Here is a 17,884-nt window from a genome sequence, read left to right as displayed (position 1 = left end):
GACACAACACACGCGCACACACACACACACACACACACACACACAGAAAGGGAGAGAAATGACCCACATGCTTATACGGCCATTGCATGTAGTGAATAGGAGGAACTTCTTCTCAATTGCAGCAAATGCCACATCAATGACTGAAACATGAATCAGTGAGTTTCCATCATTACATGACAACACTCAGCGGACATTCTTGTTCCGTTATGGACAAATGACTAATGTAGAGACCTCTGGATAGAAAAATTAAAAAATTGTTAAAATGATCTGTGTGGTTGTCTACTTTGTGTGAAGGCTTGGGTCCCTTGTGGATTTTTAGTGGAATGAGAAATATAAATATAGAATTTCATCCAAGAAGTTACGGGAAGTTTGAAAATGTAATTTGACGCTTGTGTGTGTGTGGAGGGATGAGTGTGTGTATGGACGGGGGGGGGCTGGGGGGGGACGCACAGGAGGCAGGATTAATAGCATAACTGGAAACACTACACGCTGACATGTCAAACACACACAAACACCACTTCATGGATCGGTGAAAAAAAAAAAAAGAGACTCTCACACACACTCATTGAGCATCTGAGTCCCATATCGAGTGTGTGTTTACATTGTGAGAATGTGCGAGTGCATGTGTGATCCCCGCGACAGGACAAAATGGCTCCTCTCACCTTTAGAGCTTAGACGGGACAGCAGGTGTGTCTTTCTCAACCAGTAATGTGTAATAGTATATCAGTGGGAACCTCCTGCGTATGAATTATTATGGTGGACTTTATCCCAGTCGAATTAGCTTGCACATTATGAACGGTGGATAATTAAAGCACCTATGAGCCAACCTCTCAGAGCTTTTCATTGTTTGCACATGCAAGGCTGACAATTACCAGAGTCTAGCAGACTACGTGTTGTCACATCTGTACATTATGTAACAGCCTGCTCCTGACAACAGTACATATGCACAAGAGTTGCACAAGTGGGAGGTGTTGCAAAACAAGTCTTGCAAGCACATATATATATATATATATATATATATATACAGGTCGATATGTAAACATAATGTCTCCCGCACACACATACACACACACCTGTTGCTGCTGCAGGTGCAGTAAGTCGACTGGGCTGATCTCTCCGTTGATGTCTCCGTTAGAACCGCCCTCTCTACCGCCCCCTCCATCTGATTGGCTGCTGACTCCGTTCTGGTTGGACGGTGTCGTTCGAATGGTCTCAGAGGCTGATTCCACCATCATCACTGGCACCTGAGAGCACAGAGGAAGGAGGGAGGCGGGGGTTGGAGGGGCAAAACAACAGACAGATTGAACAAATGTGACCTGGGCAGTTTGAGCAGAAAGCCTGCTCCCATCTGAGTGAACAAACAAGGGAGGAACCTAAAGTAAACACACGCAGATAGAGAAGTGAATTGTGTGTTTGTATGTGCATGTGTGTGTGCACGTGTACTTTGTGAAAAGGGCTTTTGGCCACACACACACACACACACACACACACACACACACACACACACACACACACACACAAACATGCCCAAGTGGCCACAAAGCAACACCTGAGGCAGACACTTTTTTGTCTGTACGTAAATGGGTGTCTAGGAGCGTACGCATGGATTAGGATCAGACGTGCAGCAAATCTAAACTGACAAGGCTGTTAATACTCTGCTATACAGTTAAATAACACAGACATTTCTCCAATAATCAGAGGTGGCATGTGTGCGCTGTGTGAGAGCCATGAGCAGGTTGGTCTTTGAGAAAGATCCGTTTGATGCACCTTCATAGGGCCTCTCTAATTAGAGCTTGTTCCTTCCACAAAACCCGACAAAACGAGCCGTTCCTGGATGTGTTGTTGTTTTTGAGAAACAAGGCCTCGCAAACACAAGGGCGCATTTGCCATCGTTAGGAGCTTGAGCGTGGGAGAGAGGAGACGCCGAGACACACACATAGGCGCGTGAAGAACACACACAAGGCAGCTAACACAAAACAAAACAAACCCTCACACAAGCACGCAGGCTGTGAACTCCTAATGACAAGCTCAATCTCGTCTTTCTGCCTCATCCAGTTTTAGAAATTAACACACACACACACACACAAACACACACACAAGCGCATAGTTTTTAAGGGGAAAGTTCTAATGCTTTTTTTTCAGCAAACCAGGGTGGGTACACAAAACGCCATCGAGGCATTGTACCCGCCGTCTGTGTGCGACTGTGTGTGTGTGTGTTTGTCAGAAGCGTACAACCCATGCCTTCAGGGGAAACGATAAAAGGCATTTCATGAGAGAATCTAACTTTGACGCAATAGCAGGTGAAGCACTGTGTGTGTGTGTGTGTGTGTGTGTGTGTGTGTGTGTGTTTTTATGAGACTGACAGCAGGTGAGGTTGTGAAAGAGCGCTGGTGGCTCTGTTAATGGAATGCTGCCAGATGCTTGCTGGGGGACAGGGACCTGAGTGTGTTTGTGTGTGTGTGTGCATACAAGTGGATGCAGGTGGATGGGCTGGTGGGTGTGCTAGTTAAAGGATCAGTTAACCTAAATCCCTCAACATATATTGCTGTCTAACCATGCAGTTGGAATTACTTTTCAAAGTTTCAGTTTACTGCTACTGAATTTTCAACTGGTGCAGTGATACAATAGGGATGAGTAGAACATAGTTTGTGCTAGCCGATGCATTGAAAATAATGTTCTTCAGCAATTGGTCCTTTCACCAAATAATGTTACTCCGACATCAGTAAGGTCTGTGTATAATCCTAAAAAAAAATAGATATTTTTTCTGCAAATGTTTTCCAACTCTTTCAGCAGCACAAACTAAATTCCTTTCACTATCATTGAATTGTATCGGCCTAGTGTTAGCAGTTTCAGAGGCGGCTTATTCAAGGCTCATAAAATCAATATAGCTTGATGCCGCTGAGAATACATGATGAAATATGTTTGTTTGTTTTTCCATGGAAAGTTCACTACTGACCTTGGAAAGGTGCAGGTGGCAAAGAAGTGGTGAGGTTGCGTTTGTCAAATGTGTTTTGTTTTTTTTTGCTGACTAAACCTTTAAAAGTACAAGGTGCCCACAGACAGATTTCACTGTTCCTCTTTAACGAGCAACACCATTTGCAAAAACCACAAATCACACTGTGGTATTTTTCCTCCCCATTGACTCTCTCCTGTCTCCCTCCTGGAACCCAACCGCCTGTGAAGTTAAGACTGAGAAGTCGAGCGTTATTGTGACATTTAAAGTTAGTCGCTTAATCTCCAACCTCATTCCTCTTCCCAACACTTCCTTCCTTCTTCATTCTCCTTCCTTCCGACTCCTCCTGCCTTCATCCAGACCTCTGCTAGGTCAAACTGCTCCCTGAGGTAATATCACGAAGCAAGGCATAGTGCTGAGTGATCAACAGATCCAGCCGCACAGACCACTGGCTTTGCACTGCAGTAGAAACTCTTCGCATCATCACGCTTCTCGGTAAGCATGAATCACCGGCTCGCTATCTAGCCCACACTACACCGCGCTGTGCTGTAATGTACTGTACACCCATCTGCTTCTAACTTTTCCTCATTGACCTTATTAGCAATGAAGGGAAGAGAGATAAAGACAGACAGAGAGATAGAACTCGCAGGTGGACAAGGACCTAATGGGAAAGTGGGGAGTGTGTAAAGACATGAGCGCATACCCTCTCTTTCACACACACACACACACAGACACACAGACACACACACACGGAGGCAGTGTGGTATGCTCTTCTAAAGGGTGTGTACTCTGTCATATCCTGTAATGGGTGTATATAAGCTGGTGTAATGGAGGTCGGGAAAAAGGCAGGGGCATAAATTTACCCTGAAGTCTCTGATTAGGGCTATGATACACACATACACACAGTGCTTTAAGTTTAAGTGTTTCTGGCAGTGAAGAGGAGCTGCCCGTGCAGAGGCCTGCCTCAACCCGCTACTCACTCTTTCAGTGTCTCTTCCTCGCTTTCTCGCTTTCTCTACATGCTCAGACCCCCTCCAGCTGAACCCCTGACCTGAGAGTGTGTTGGGAGAGACATTCCCACTACCCCGAGGGGACCGAGCGAGGGAGGGAGGGGTGCAGATCAGAGAGATAAAGAATGTGTTTGGTGGAGAGGGAAATAAAAGGCCTCCTTTGCCTTCTAATTGGGATGGAGAAGAGAAGAAGGGAAATGGGACTCAACATGTTTCTGATGACTCCGGTGTATACGTGTGTGTGTTTGTCGAAGAGGCTGACACCTACCTTTGTACAGTAATAGATTAGCTCATAGTCAACGCTAGGTGCATGTGTTTATATGTGTGTCTGGTGTGATTGATGAGCAGAGAGGAGCTGGGATGAGTCCTGTTTCGACACGTAGGCTTGTTCAGATGTTCCCGAAAACTTAGCACTAATAATAATCAGAACTCAGCTCTCCCTCCGTTCCTTCCCACTGCTCTAGGTGTGTGTGGAGTTCAAACAAGCCGAGCCAAATGCCCAGTGAGCTGGCTCACAACGGCTGACTCTCAGGCTTTGTTGGGAGGGATTGGCTCTGTCAGATTCCTCCTGGTCACAGCTCGTCAGAACCGTAAAGGCGGACCAGTTTCACTCTCTGTGAATGTGTGTTTGTATGTGTGAGAGGGAGTTGTGTACAGTGTGTATTTATGTGTGCATCTGTGTTTACAGCAGCTTAGTGAGATAATAAGTCTTTATCATGTTATGCCTCATGAGGGAATATTTCCAGCAGTCCCAGAACGCCTGTTCTGTTTCCTCCGCCTTGCATCAGCTCGCAGGAACGCTGCTTATTAGGCAAAGAACTGAGGGAATAAGGGTGGGAGGGAGAGAAAGGGTAGGAGGGAGAAGGAGGGAGGGGGGTAAGGGAAAAAATTGTCTGTACCAGTATCTACACTCCATCATCTATCTTCTACTTTCATCTGACTCTTGAATTATCTGTCTTTCCCCTACTCTCTGCATGCTGTCTTTCTCCCTCTGGTTATGCCTGGTAACTATTGGCAGGTTCAGCCCTGGAAAACATTAAAGTTTTCACCCTGAAATAGAATCCACATAGGTTACTTCTATGATCTCTGATAGTTCAATCAATATTTGTGAGCAAGAGAAACACTCTTCCCGGAGATAGAAATCTGAGGAACTGGAGCTCTAACCTGTTTTGTAATCAGGAAACAGAATTTGTAGGAGCCTCTGTTGACAATGAGTGTCTGCGTGTATTCTTAAAATATTTGGTTGTTATACCCAAAGGGGATTTTTTGTTTTTCATTATAATTGACAGTTGTGAACACATATAAGAAAAAAATGACCCTGGTTACTGTCATTGTGTCCACAAAATATCTATTTACTTCAGGATTTGTTTCTTGAAAGCATCTAAGCGGCTTTATTTCAATGCTTTGACGGGACATGAACACTGATATATACAGATAGTTAATAATGTACTAAACACACCCATGTTGTCACACTCTCACCCAAGACTCTACCACTAAATAAACCGTGAAACTGGCCCTGAGGGAATATGCTGTAACCCCAAAACCCAGAACAAATCCAACTATCAGGTCTGTCCTGCTATGTCTCCATTAATCACTCCTTCAATTCCCATTGTGAGACACTGAGCAAAAGGAAAAAAAAAAAAATAACAAAAAATGTCTGGCCCGGTGAGGCATTTAGAGGTGGTGTGTGATAAGAAGAAAAGAAACAAGTAAACATGGGTTGTGTCATTAACGTTCCAGTAGTGATTCTGCAGCAGTGACAATTGGAGACAATTACAAGAACGAGATGTTCTTGTGTCATCATAGTTTCAAGGCAGAGTTTCCACCACAGCCCTGCACCTCCTATATACGTATATCCTACTTTATCTGTCCATGCAAGCAGATATTCAAATATCTAACTAACGAGGCTACCTTGTGCGCGTCAAGACGTGTTGATTCTGAGAACAGCATCAACCTAAATGCAATTCAGTGAATTACTGTCAGACAGTTCATGATTCAGTTCACGAAGTAAATCTGCACTGCTACATCACTGCAATCCAGCTGTTTCACAAGGATTTCCCCCACTAATTGTTTTTCCTTCAATTTTTCAATTTGCTAATCACGACACAAGTGTTCACTAGCTCCCTTTGAGGACTTGAAATAGCAACACATAGAATAGCAAAAAAAAATACGCATTTAATTTAATATTACATTTTTTTTCTTTAACACAAACATTAAAATAATTTGATGATCATGTAAGTATACAAGTATAGCTAGCAGCCACACAGGGGTATATTATATGTTTCAGATATCTTCTGCAGTCTTCTCTGACAGAGTGGAGAGGAAGAGGGATAGGAGGGATATCTGCGTGGCATTTCTGAGCTGGCGTGTATTAGCTTCAATAAAAGAGAATGAGGTCAGGCGATAGCCGAAGAAAACGTTCTCACACAAGCGAGCACACACATAGAAACACATACTGCACAAATTCTTTCTCCATCACTTCCCTGTCCAAGTTTGGTTGTTTCCTCAGCAGCTGGCCGTTGCTACATGCTAGTCAGATTTGCAGCAGGATACCATAGCGGAGCAGCCAGGTTGTCTTCCACACAGAGCTAAAGCTAACAGCCCTGCTCCAGGCTACTCTGGCTGCCAGCCAGCGCTAACAGGTTCGCTAACAGCAAAGGGCTAATGCTAGTCTGCGGCTGGTCTGGCCAAGCTCCAGTGCTAACAGGTGAACTCCATTATCCCACAGACAGATAGTCAGTCAGATGTGGGCCAATATCTACTACCGGCTGGCTCGCTCGCTGGCTGGCTTCAAAGAGCATCGTCAACCCAGAGAGAGAAGCTAGCAGCACTGGCCTATAGCCTGACCTCCAGCGTGCTGTGCAGCTGACTAATGAAGAAGCCAGTGCTGTTGTTGGGGAGTGGAGAGAAGAAGAGAGGGGCTCAGACTGCAGATGATAAGAAAATCCCCTGCTATATGAACACGGGGAATTCTTCTATACTTCTGCAAAACTGTCTGACACATGGCGTTCAGATTGTCTGAGCATTTAAGTGAGTGTCTGTGTGTGCATGCAGCCTCTGCACGTGCATGTGTGCTTTTCTGTGTATTGGCTGTACAGTATGTAGCCTACCATATATGTTCATTCCCCCTCCTCTCTGGCGTGTATGTCTGTGCGCGCGTCCATGTGTGAATTGTGTGTCTGCTTGCCCGCCTGCAGTTCTCTGAAGACAAAGTCCCTGTTTACAGAGCCCATAAAGATTAGCCTCCCTCGGTCAGGTGGGTTCTGGAGCCATAGGTAAACACACAGCACATTCCACACCGATGAGATCGCTCCGTATGTGTGTATGACCGGGGCAAACATACACTCCTGCCTTCACCTCGACCCTTCCTTTAGAGTGCAGTAAGTGATTTACCAGCTTGCGGACTGCTGTCTGTTCAAAATACTGGAGATAGACACAAAGATACACACACACACGCTCACATCACACACAAATATTTGTAGAAGGAGCGGACTTCGTGCACACCTCATTTATCTGAGCCTAAAATCACGGGTTGTAAATTCCAAAAGAGGTAAAGCTTGCGCATGTGCACGTTCCCGTGTGCCGGTTGGAAATCATCCTGTGATCATGAGGATGAAAAATCCCAGCTTTCCCCTTCATCTCTCCCCTCTGTCCGGAGAGGTAATGGAGGCTGAGGTCCGGTTATGACTAATACCCTGATTGTATTTAACATGGTGGAACAGACGTGAAGAGGGGAGGTGGAGGAATGGGGGCCAAGAGGGAGAGGAGCTTGTAAAAACGCGACGTGCCTTTATTTGGATCTGAAACCAGCTAGAGCGCCGCGGAGCAATTAGCAGCTCTGTCCTACGAGAGCTCTTTATTAGAATGACCTTCACTGTGAGGGGGGGATGGAAGAGACATTTTGATAGAGACAGATGTAAAGGTGTCAGGAGGGAAATTGACAAATGATATGAAGGTGAAATAGATGAGTAAACTGATACTTAAGTACATTGAGATTTAATTTTCGTATTTGTGTGTCGTGAAGAGGGTATGTGATGAATTTGATCTGCTTGACCCTCAGTCCCCCATGTATCGAAAACTAGGTTGACATGGGTGACAAGAATTCATAAAATGCACACACAGCAAACACAATTTCACTTGTTAGTCTTTGAGCCTTCTCAAGCCTGATAGAACATGTGTATGTGTGTATGTGTGTGTGTGTGTGTGTGTGTGTGTGCAGGTGCAGGTGACCTGTCAATGGTACAGGAATGCTCAGTCCCGTAAAAAAAAACTATCCTTCAATTCATATTACGAGAACCTACCATTAAAACACGGAATTGCTCCATTCCTGACACTGATATTCTCCACCTTCAGCAAGTTACCAACTTCTTAACTTTAATTACAAAGGATCATTTATACTTTATTGCGTGAAAAGACAAAATTGTGTCAAAAATAGAAAGAGGAAGTATGTTTTGCCTTTAGGTGAGACATAATTTCATTTATGATCAAAATTTGCATTACAAGGATGATAAAGTGAATTTATTTAATATTACCTAAAAATGAGCAACAGTGACTTACAATAATGAAGGGTTATAATGGATTAAAAAAAAATGTGGTATAAAAAATATAAATAAATAAATATCAAAGTGGACATGATACAATTTTATACATCGGCTTTCAAGTCGGGCACTTTGCATTTCCTAGTTAATTAATAGATTGGATCAGAGCGAGTTTAATCAAATATAATTGAATAAGTCCACAGTAAAAACAGGCCAGACTTTAAAGGAGACATGCAGAGAAAATGATAGCATGTCCACTTTTCAAATTAATTGAATTTTAGTACTTTTGAACTTGGTCCAAGCTGTTACAGAGGTAATTAATTCACATCCTATCCAAAAGTGCTAAAACAAGATGATATCCCCCATTCAGTATGGGCACACACACACACACACACACACACACACACACACACACACACACCACTCGCATATCTTTTCTTCAAAAAAACCTAAATAAAAGTCAACACTGTTGCACGCCAACAACGGTCTATAATGTCTTCCATGTAATTGTTAGTTTTCAGTTCCTCTTGCTCTTTTCTCCTTACTTCTGTCTTACAGGCCACAACTAAAATATTAATAATTTCTCAGGCGGTTCTCATTGTATTAAAAAATGTCTCCTTTATAATTTATCAGAGAAAGAAAAATCTTTGTTATAGTGACAAGCATGCTAATTAATAGAAGTAGAAGGAACATTGAGAGAAGTCATATTAATTTGGAACATGCTAATATTAATAGAATAATTTATGGCGCAGTATAAATAAATTAATAGAGTATTTCGTTTGAAAAAGGGATGCCTTCATTTAAAATTAGGAAAAAAGAGAAGAAAAAAAATGTCTGCCTCTTGGACAAGGACATTAATAACAGTGCTTTATCACCAAAAGAGAAAAGGAAAAGACAAACCGAACATGCACGGTTCACTTTTATAACGCATCAATATTTCAGTCAGCTAATGAAAACTGGATGAGCAACACTTGTATTTCCTGCCTTGTTATTTTCATTTGCTGTCAAAGGATTTTCTAAATTTGTGCCGAATCTGCGAAAGGCAGAACATTTATGTTTATTTATTTTTTTTAATTCCTCTTACTCTTCCCTTTGGCTTCATGTAAACTAACAGCTGTGTGTTAGGCACTGGATGAGAACGGCAGAGAGTAACAAAGACTGAGAGTGAGTGAGAGAGAGAAGTGGACTGGGTCATTACCATCCTTATTATTCCTCATTAAAACACACCCATCACAAAGACATTCTGCTGCGTGTGTGTATGAGTGCGCCTGCACGCACACGCATGTCACCGAGGAAGTGCGTGCGCGCGCGTTTCTGGTGTTCCTGATGTGCACATGTGCGTCCTTATGCAAAAGTGACAAAAAAAGAACAATATAATTGGAGAAATGTACGCAGTAATAATAGGTATTCAGAAAATGATAATTCATATTAAACAGGGTGCACAAAGTCAGCCTCATTTGCATGTTTTAGATTATATGCATTTCAAAAGTAATTTCCGCAGGGCATATGAATGACATTAATTCCCGGGCGGGTTCTGCTATAGACCTCAAACTATCAAACACTCAAACATTTAACAGATGAAAAAAAGAGGGAGCTGATGCCTTGGCAAGAGGAGATTTCAAGGTTAAAGTATTTGAATGGGAATTTTTAAACTTCTGTCTTGGTTTGTTGCTCCAAAGCTATACGAAGAGTTCCATTCATTTGGAGATTCAGCGAACCACGGATGTTTTTTTCTTTTCTTATTTAGCTGTATGTATGCATATGTGTGTGTGTGTGTGTGTGTGTGTGTGTGTGTGTGTTTGAGCGAGAGAGAGTGTGTGCCTTCCTGTACCAGTCCGAGAATGACACCTCTCCTCCTAATCCAGCACCATTTCCTCAGCAATAAGCCTGAATTGGTCTGACTCACTTTGTGAGTCATGTGCTTATGTCACTCCAGAACCAGACGAGCAAAATCCAACAGAGGGAAAGAAAAGACCAATCCAATAGCCCCACATTAACTGATCCCGAGCGATGGAGGGGGTAGAAGAAGTGATGAAAAGGATGAGAAAAAGGAAGTGGCGAGAAGGGGAGGGGGGTGGGGGGGAGACAATGGCAAGTGTCCGGCAGAGGGAGAGGGAGACAGAGGGTTCCCTCTCCTCATGTGTTCATGCCGAGAGGAAGACCCCGGGGCAGGAAACAGGCTGGATGAATGTGTGATTCAAGTGGAAAACTCTGGATGCCATGGACAACATTCTTCTCTTATTAGGGAATCTGGTCTGCAGCCATATTATAGCGCCTGACTCATTACTGCGTATGTGTGTGTCTATCAGGCAGACACACACATCATCAAGATGTTCCCCACCTGTTATTCTCGCTAACTTATGGCCAAAGCACAAAATCATGGCTAGAAAAGGGGAGGGGGGGGGGGTAGCGAGAACAAAGTGTATATGAGAGAAAAAATGAAAGTGCTCAGCAAGTCTGTGTCTTGTTTGTGGTTTGTTTTCATCTGTAAACAGAGCTGCTGCTGCGAGTACGTTAGCATGTCATTATCTCATTATCTCATTAAGAATTGATGGCTTCTGCACAGAGTTCAAACTGTTTTCTTTGTGAGCCTTGTGAACGACTGATGTCGTACAAACACAACAACCACAAAACACACATGTCCTACAGTGCAGCCGACACACACAGATGTGAGGAGTAGACGGTAGCAAAACTCGTGTTGCTTCAATACGCACACACACACACACACACACACGTCAATGTTTGTTAAGTTTAAAAACACAGATTTAAGTAAATACATTGATGTACAAAAGTGGCACTTGTCCCACTTTGTCACTGCCTCCCTCCTCTGTCACTGTGTCCCCTGGACACCTGTTTCTGTTGCTGATGTTTAAGCACTCTCAGTGATGTGAAGCATTATGTGTAAGCAGACTTCAGAGAGTGAAGGGGGCGAGTGAGGAGGGTGGGAGGGCTATCTAGGGGCAATAAAAGTGGGCTAATTGGGGCCTGGGAAACATGTTTGTTTTCTCGCTTGGTCTTTTTTCCCCCCCTTTCATTATTTTTCCCAGCCAGTCACTGCAGATCTGTTCATCTGAGATAGACGAGTGGAGAAAGCAAAGAGGATTAGATTCTGTAAGACACAAATCGTTGGACGAACATGCACGTATAGATGTGCAACTGCACTCACGCGGACACATACACAGCCTGGATTTAACATACCATGAGGTAGCCGTGGGCTGTGTGTGTGTGTGTATTGAACAAGATCTGTCTGTCTTAACCAAATGACCAACAGGGTGCACAGGGCTCTCCGTTGGTCCACTTTGCTTTATCAATACAGTGCTGCTCGGCCTATTCAGCAGCAAAGAGCTTCCTATGGCTGCAGCTCAACACTGGATCAATGCTATGAGCAATGCAGACAAACTGCTGCTAAACAGACTGGCCCCTGCCTTGAAGGACCGTCACCACGCCGGCTCCCCCAGGCTCAGATCGTTCCACTAATGGAGGTCTCCGTTGGGGCCCCCGAGGGCCCCTAACCACCAAACAGGCCCCCAAGGACTCGCCCCCCTTCTCTCCTCAATCTCTCTCTCTCTCTGTCATCCCTCTGTCCCTCAATCGTTTCTCCATCCACATGGTCGTAATGACCTCCACCTCTGTAATCAGGAGTGCTGACTTGTCCTCATGTGGGCATTTGCGTGTGTTCGCATCATCCATAGTAATATGGAGTGTACGTGTTTCAAGTGCTGACTGTAAAAGTCCAGCTTAACTGTTTCAGGTAGTGAAAACGGAGAGAAAAAACACATTCCCTCTCTCTCACCCTCCCCCTGAACGTTGCTGGGATCCCTCACCACATGACTCCTGACTAGTCATTCTCCTCGCCCCTGCATTTGTCTTTTTTAATAACAGTGAAAATAGCAAGAGATGAAGAAAGAGCAATGGAAAGAACCTGCATATTTGTCATTTCCGATTGTTTACCTTTTTCACGGCAAATTGATTTTTACATCTCCTGTTACTGGAAGCTCTCTGGGCTCGACTGCCAGGCCTGTCTGGCTCTGGCCTCCGCTGCCAAACCCCATTTCTGGGCTTTATGACCTGGCTCTGGGGAGGACTTTTCAGGCTTTCAACTCACAAGTCATTTCAATGATACAATACTGCTTTTGTCCTAACCATCTTTGTTGTTTTCTTTCTCTCCCTGCCGCCTCTGACTCTCTCTTTCTTTTCCTCTCTCTTCATCTCTGATTCCCAAATCCTTTTTCACTGGCTGTAAGTCGGAAAAAGACTCGGGCCTTTTTCTTGTCCATACCTGTTTGTAGAAAATGTGAACTTGTTGCATCATGATGGTTTGACTGTCAAACACAAAAGACAAGTTGTAGGACACACACACTAAAACCCTCCAGCTGACATTTAAGGTTTGCTGTGGAGCGGGCCTGGTTGAAGCAGGCTAGAGTTTCACTGTGGTGGCTAGGCGGTGCGCTGTGGTTCGGATCTTCCTGGGTTCTGGTAGGACTGAGGTTTGCCTGCAGGGACCTCCAGTGAGCCAGGCAGCAGGCCTGAGCTAAACTGAGGCCAGAGACCAGAATAGTCCTCAGTACAGAGGCCTAATGGTGTGTTTGTAAGGGCAAACCCAAACAAACAACCTGCAGTTTGAATTGAAGGACTGAGTCTGTTTGGCCAGATGCTGTCGAACGGGAGAAACACACACAAACACACGCAAACACACGGTGTGTATGTATACAGAAAAGCAGGGGCTGAAATAGACTTGTGGCAGAAGAAGTGCACCACGTAACTCCAGACTAAAGTCATGGCATCAGCACTGCGCACATGTCTGGACTTCTGCCTTGCACACAAGCCTCTGTGTGTGTTTTGTGTGAGTGTGTGCGTGCGTACGCATGCTAACTAAGGTTCTCTCCATATTCACACTAATGAGCGAAAATGGCCAGAAAACCTCTTCTGTAATTACTCCCCAAGGAGCCAGGTTTCAGCATGGCCATGGTGCATAAACAAATACACGCTCTCACACACACACACACACACACACACACACACACAGATATACAGTAGGCTGATACATCTGAAACAGCATGAGGCTGACATTTAAATGTGTTCACCTGTTGAAAAGTGTGTGCGTGTATGGGAGCTTGTGTGAAAGTGAAGAGAGAATAATATTGGTAATAATTTAATAATAATGGAAGTTAAGGACATCTGCTAATTAGAACTCTAGTAGTAAGTGAGTAATTGCGTGCACGTGTGTGTGTGTGTGTGTGTGTGTGTGCATGTATGAAAGGACATTTCGTAAACATACACTAACACCATTCACCTCACAATTAGTCCCTTCTCAACTTCGCCTACACAAAGTGGTTGAACTCAGTCCAATCTCTTGTAATGGCAAATCTAAATGGAGCTTTGCCATAAAAATGCTAGTCTTGCTTTATATGAGTTTGTGTGTGTGTGTGTGTGTGTGTTGAAAGGAGCGCGAAAGGAGGAGACTGAGAGAAAGATAATGGGGCATAGTACATCAGGTCAATGTTTTTAATAAAATCGGGGTCTTTGTCACACTGCGTCAGTTCTGACTTTTTTCTGCATTTAATAGCGCCTTTAATTCAGCCAATGTTAGCCTGCAGCAGCTTTTAACAACTACAATAGTCTTATCAGCACACACACACGCACACACACACACACACACACACACAGACCACATTTGAAAAGCTCCTCACACAAAGAAGCAGAGATATACGTCAAAATCCTGCAATCATTTTGTCTGTCTTTGAGTGAATAGTTGAGTCGTGGAGGCTCACACACAGACACACACACACACACACTCCCTGCCCAGTGTTTGTGGTGGCGGAGCACAGCTGGAAACATCTGGATGTATTTTGGAAGTGTTTACATTTCCAAAATGCTGAAAAACTACACAGAAAGAGAGAGACAGGATTCTGAAAAACATTACAGGTGCCAGAAGAGTAATAAAGACAGGAGCAAGTCCCAAAAGAAGATTGTTTAAAATCTATCACAGTGGAGTTAGTTCACACACACACACACACACACACACAAATGCTCATAACCGTTGGCCAATTGCAGTTATTGCCATAATCCTAGTCCAACAATAACTGACATCTGGTGCACTAATTGGCAGACTACAGCTTCTCTGTCTGAGTTTTGTCCCATCAAGCTTCCATTACTGTAGCTGCTCGAATGAAAACAGAGACTTTGCCCATCAGCATCGCCACGCACCGAGTCTTTACTGCTTACCAGCTGACAACCACTCTTACGCACTCCCAGCCACACACAACACAGAGATTTCCACTGACACGCACACACACACACACACACACACACACAAACTTGTGTGATGCATGACTACAGACACATGCACTTACACAAAACAGCTGCATTTCCATTTTACTTCCCCTAAATGACGAAAACACAAAAACAGTTGGACTTCATTCTGCCTAATCAAAGTTGACATCAAGTGCATCTCACTGAGATGACGTCAACAATGGAGAGCACACAAACAGGCGCACACACACACACACGCGCGCGCGCGCACACACACACACACACACACACAGTCTTTGGGATGTAATTTCAGTGATTGGGTGTAATTTACCAGTGTAAGCTGAAACCAGACAGGGCAACTAGAGTGATCCCTGCTAGATCAAAAACAAACCATACATATCGGGGGGGGGGGACACACACACACTCATGCACACTCATGCACAGCCATGCTGAAAACTAAACACGCTCATAGTGACTTGTGTTCTTTGAGATATAAAAAGCCCAGCTTGTCTTAGGTGTTACATTCAATGTGCTTTGAATTTACAAGAAATTACTTTTTGAATACTGTCCCACGCAAAAGTGTCCTCTGGGATCTCTCTAATCCGCTCAGGTATGCCACTTTCCCATGGTCCGACCTACCCTCAGCACACACACACACACACACACACACATACACGAGGGAGATTATTAAAGCGACCTCGTGGCACATGGAGGTTCCTGATGGATTTAACATCAGGAATGATTGTTAACTTTTAGGACTAAAAAGACTTGGAGTGACTCCTGAGAAAAACAGAGCTCTTAGCCAGACAAATGGATCACATGACAACTGGGCCGCAGCAGCAGGGACCCCTGGGAAAACGGCACAGTGCCATCTTTCAGATCACATGGACTCAGGGAGCCAAGCTGTAATGACGCTGTGCGGCTCTCCGTCATATTTAGGTATGAATATACCATTCACGTGTACGGGTTGAAGTGGGTTTTTTTGTCGTGAATGTGTGCATCACAGTCAAGTGGTAAAAAAAAAAAAGAAAAGAAGAAAAAAGTTAATCACCGTGAAATAAATTAAACCTATTAAGAGGAACATATGCTCAAGGTGACAGAAGAAATTAATTTGGCTCAACTATTGAGACCCATACCTCCACCCTGCTATAGGATTTCTACCAAACTAATTATCACGCTCTACTTTCAGAAATAATAAGCAAAGTACTTAATAGGTTAGGATTCACCCCTGCATTCATATGTCCATTTAACATCCCTGCTTTCATGCCCACACACTCTTGCCTTAATGCAATTTCACATCCGTGATTTAAAATAGAGGAAGGAATTATATTTCAAGTGGTGTCAGGATTAGAATATACAAGCAGTGATATTAAAATACTGTAAGGTCTTATGTGTGTGCGCCGAGCCTTTCTGAGTGGCTGAAGCAGAGGTAAAGATGTTAAATAATGTTTTTGTCACAGTTTAAGACGACGGAAGAATTACAATGAAACCACAGATCTCTGATTAGTCTTCTCTCGCTGTATATTAATTTTGCTCCCTCTCTGCTTTATGCTGGTTTTAATTTTTGAACAGAGCACAGATATGGAAAGACCCCCAAGTGTGTGCTCCTACGCCAGCAACCAAAGCCTGTTTATCTAGCCATTCGCTCCAATTATAACAACATCCAAATGCAACTATTGTTTAATTTCAAACATTCTTTAAAATTAAAATCACTTTTTTGTGTTTTTATCCCCCTACTTGCGCACCACTGAATTAGCATTCCAGCGCCCCAGGCTATGGGGAAAGTGTGAAGTCAAAATGCAGGTTAGGCCAGTTTTGTTCATTATCAGTGCAACACAAGTTAAGCATAAAATACATGAATAAAAAAAAAGATTAAGCAAGCCCTTAAGATAAGTTTTATCAAAATTTATGTTTTTCATTACTTATTTTTCAAAGACTATAAATGCAATGCAACATAAATCATGCATTCGTGAGGATCTTTCTGTGAACTACAGCTCTTTTTCTTCTCCATTTGAAATGTAGCCTCCTGTCCTTTGCTTAATTCTCCATGTGTGATGTGTTGCCGAGCTCCATGTCTCTGTAATGTTGTGCCCTGTGAGAGGTAAAAGGATGCTAGTCAAAGGGAGAAAAGGAGTCGATATCCTGACGAAGTCTGAGAGGATTACTACATGTCACTTCGTCTAAGTAGAGCTCACACCACAGAGTATATAGTCGGCACATAAAGAGCGCCAACATGACCACTAACATCTTCTGTCCCCGAATGCATCAGCTGAGCTACTGTCAGAAACATCGAAATAAAAAAGTGAAGGAAAGAAGCGCAGAGACTGTGAGGGAGAGGTCCAAGTGCTGTGGTTTTCTATTAAACTCTAGTGGAGGCGGGGGGAGAAAAGGGGAATAGGAGTTCACATTATCTAAGAGAATTCCAATTAACACTGTCCCCCTCAGTAATTAGCTACTAAAATAGCTAGCGAACAAACCCAAAATCCCAACCCTGACGCCACCAAGCTGCCTAATTCATTCTCAAATCAGGAGCATCTGATGCAGAAAATAACCTGATGGTGTAGATGCCAGGCAGACAGGTCAGAATAAACCATGAGCGTGAAGTAAAAACAAAACGTTTGCCTGCTTGTGAGCTCAGTGTTTTTTTGTTCTTCATTATATCTGTATGATTTTGTGATATGTTTTTTATATTGGAATGTCTTCATATTTTAAAAGAATAACTTTAGTAGACTTACTGCAACAGAACTAAAATATAGCTGATTAGTTGATGCATTTAGTCAAAGACGAAAGCAAATGCCATTCATTTATCACAATGCGGGGGAAAAAAGTTAAATAAGTGGGATAAAACAAGAGGTACAAAACAAAAGAAGGAGCAGACAGAGCGATCTAGGTCGATTAAAATGAGGAGAATGGGGGAGGGAAATCTGAAGCGAGGGACAAAGCCAGAAAAGCAGATATCTTTTAGCCGTCTGCCGCTCATTTGCTCCTTCACTGGTCAGTTCTTCCACTGTTTAATGCAAACAGATGAGGCCCTTTCTTGCTCTTTTTCCAAACCCTTTCTTTTTAACGGTGGCTTCTTGGCCCCTGCAGTAACGTCAGCACAGCGTCTATTAAAACAGCATGTGTCCCAG

General features: G+C 43.5%; 1 protein-coding gene across 1 annotated transcript in view; it reads right to left on the bottom strand.

The window, feature by feature from the left end:
* foxp4 (forkhead box P4) overlaps nucleotides 1-17,884 on the bottom strand; it is an 85,220-nt gene that overhangs the window by 50,343 nt on the left and 16,993 nt on the right. The window contains 1 exon segment of the mRNA XM_031848473.1: nucleotides 1,074-1,244. Within this exon segment, the coding sequence (XP_031704333.1) occupies nucleotides 1,074-1,235 (162 nt within the window). The 5' untranslated portion in view covers nucleotides 1,236-1,244.

Source organism: Anarrhichthys ocellatus, unplaced genomic scaffold, assembly GCF_004355925.1.
Source record: "Anarrhichthys ocellatus isolate YVR2014 unplaced genomic scaffold, GSC_Weel_1.0 scaffold1, whole genome shotgun sequence".
Classification (NCBI taxonomy): Eukaryota; Metazoa; Chordata; class Actinopteri; order Perciformes; family Anarhichadidae; genus Anarrhichthys; species Anarrhichthys ocellatus.
This window is presented reverse-complemented; position numbering and strand designations above follow the sequence as displayed.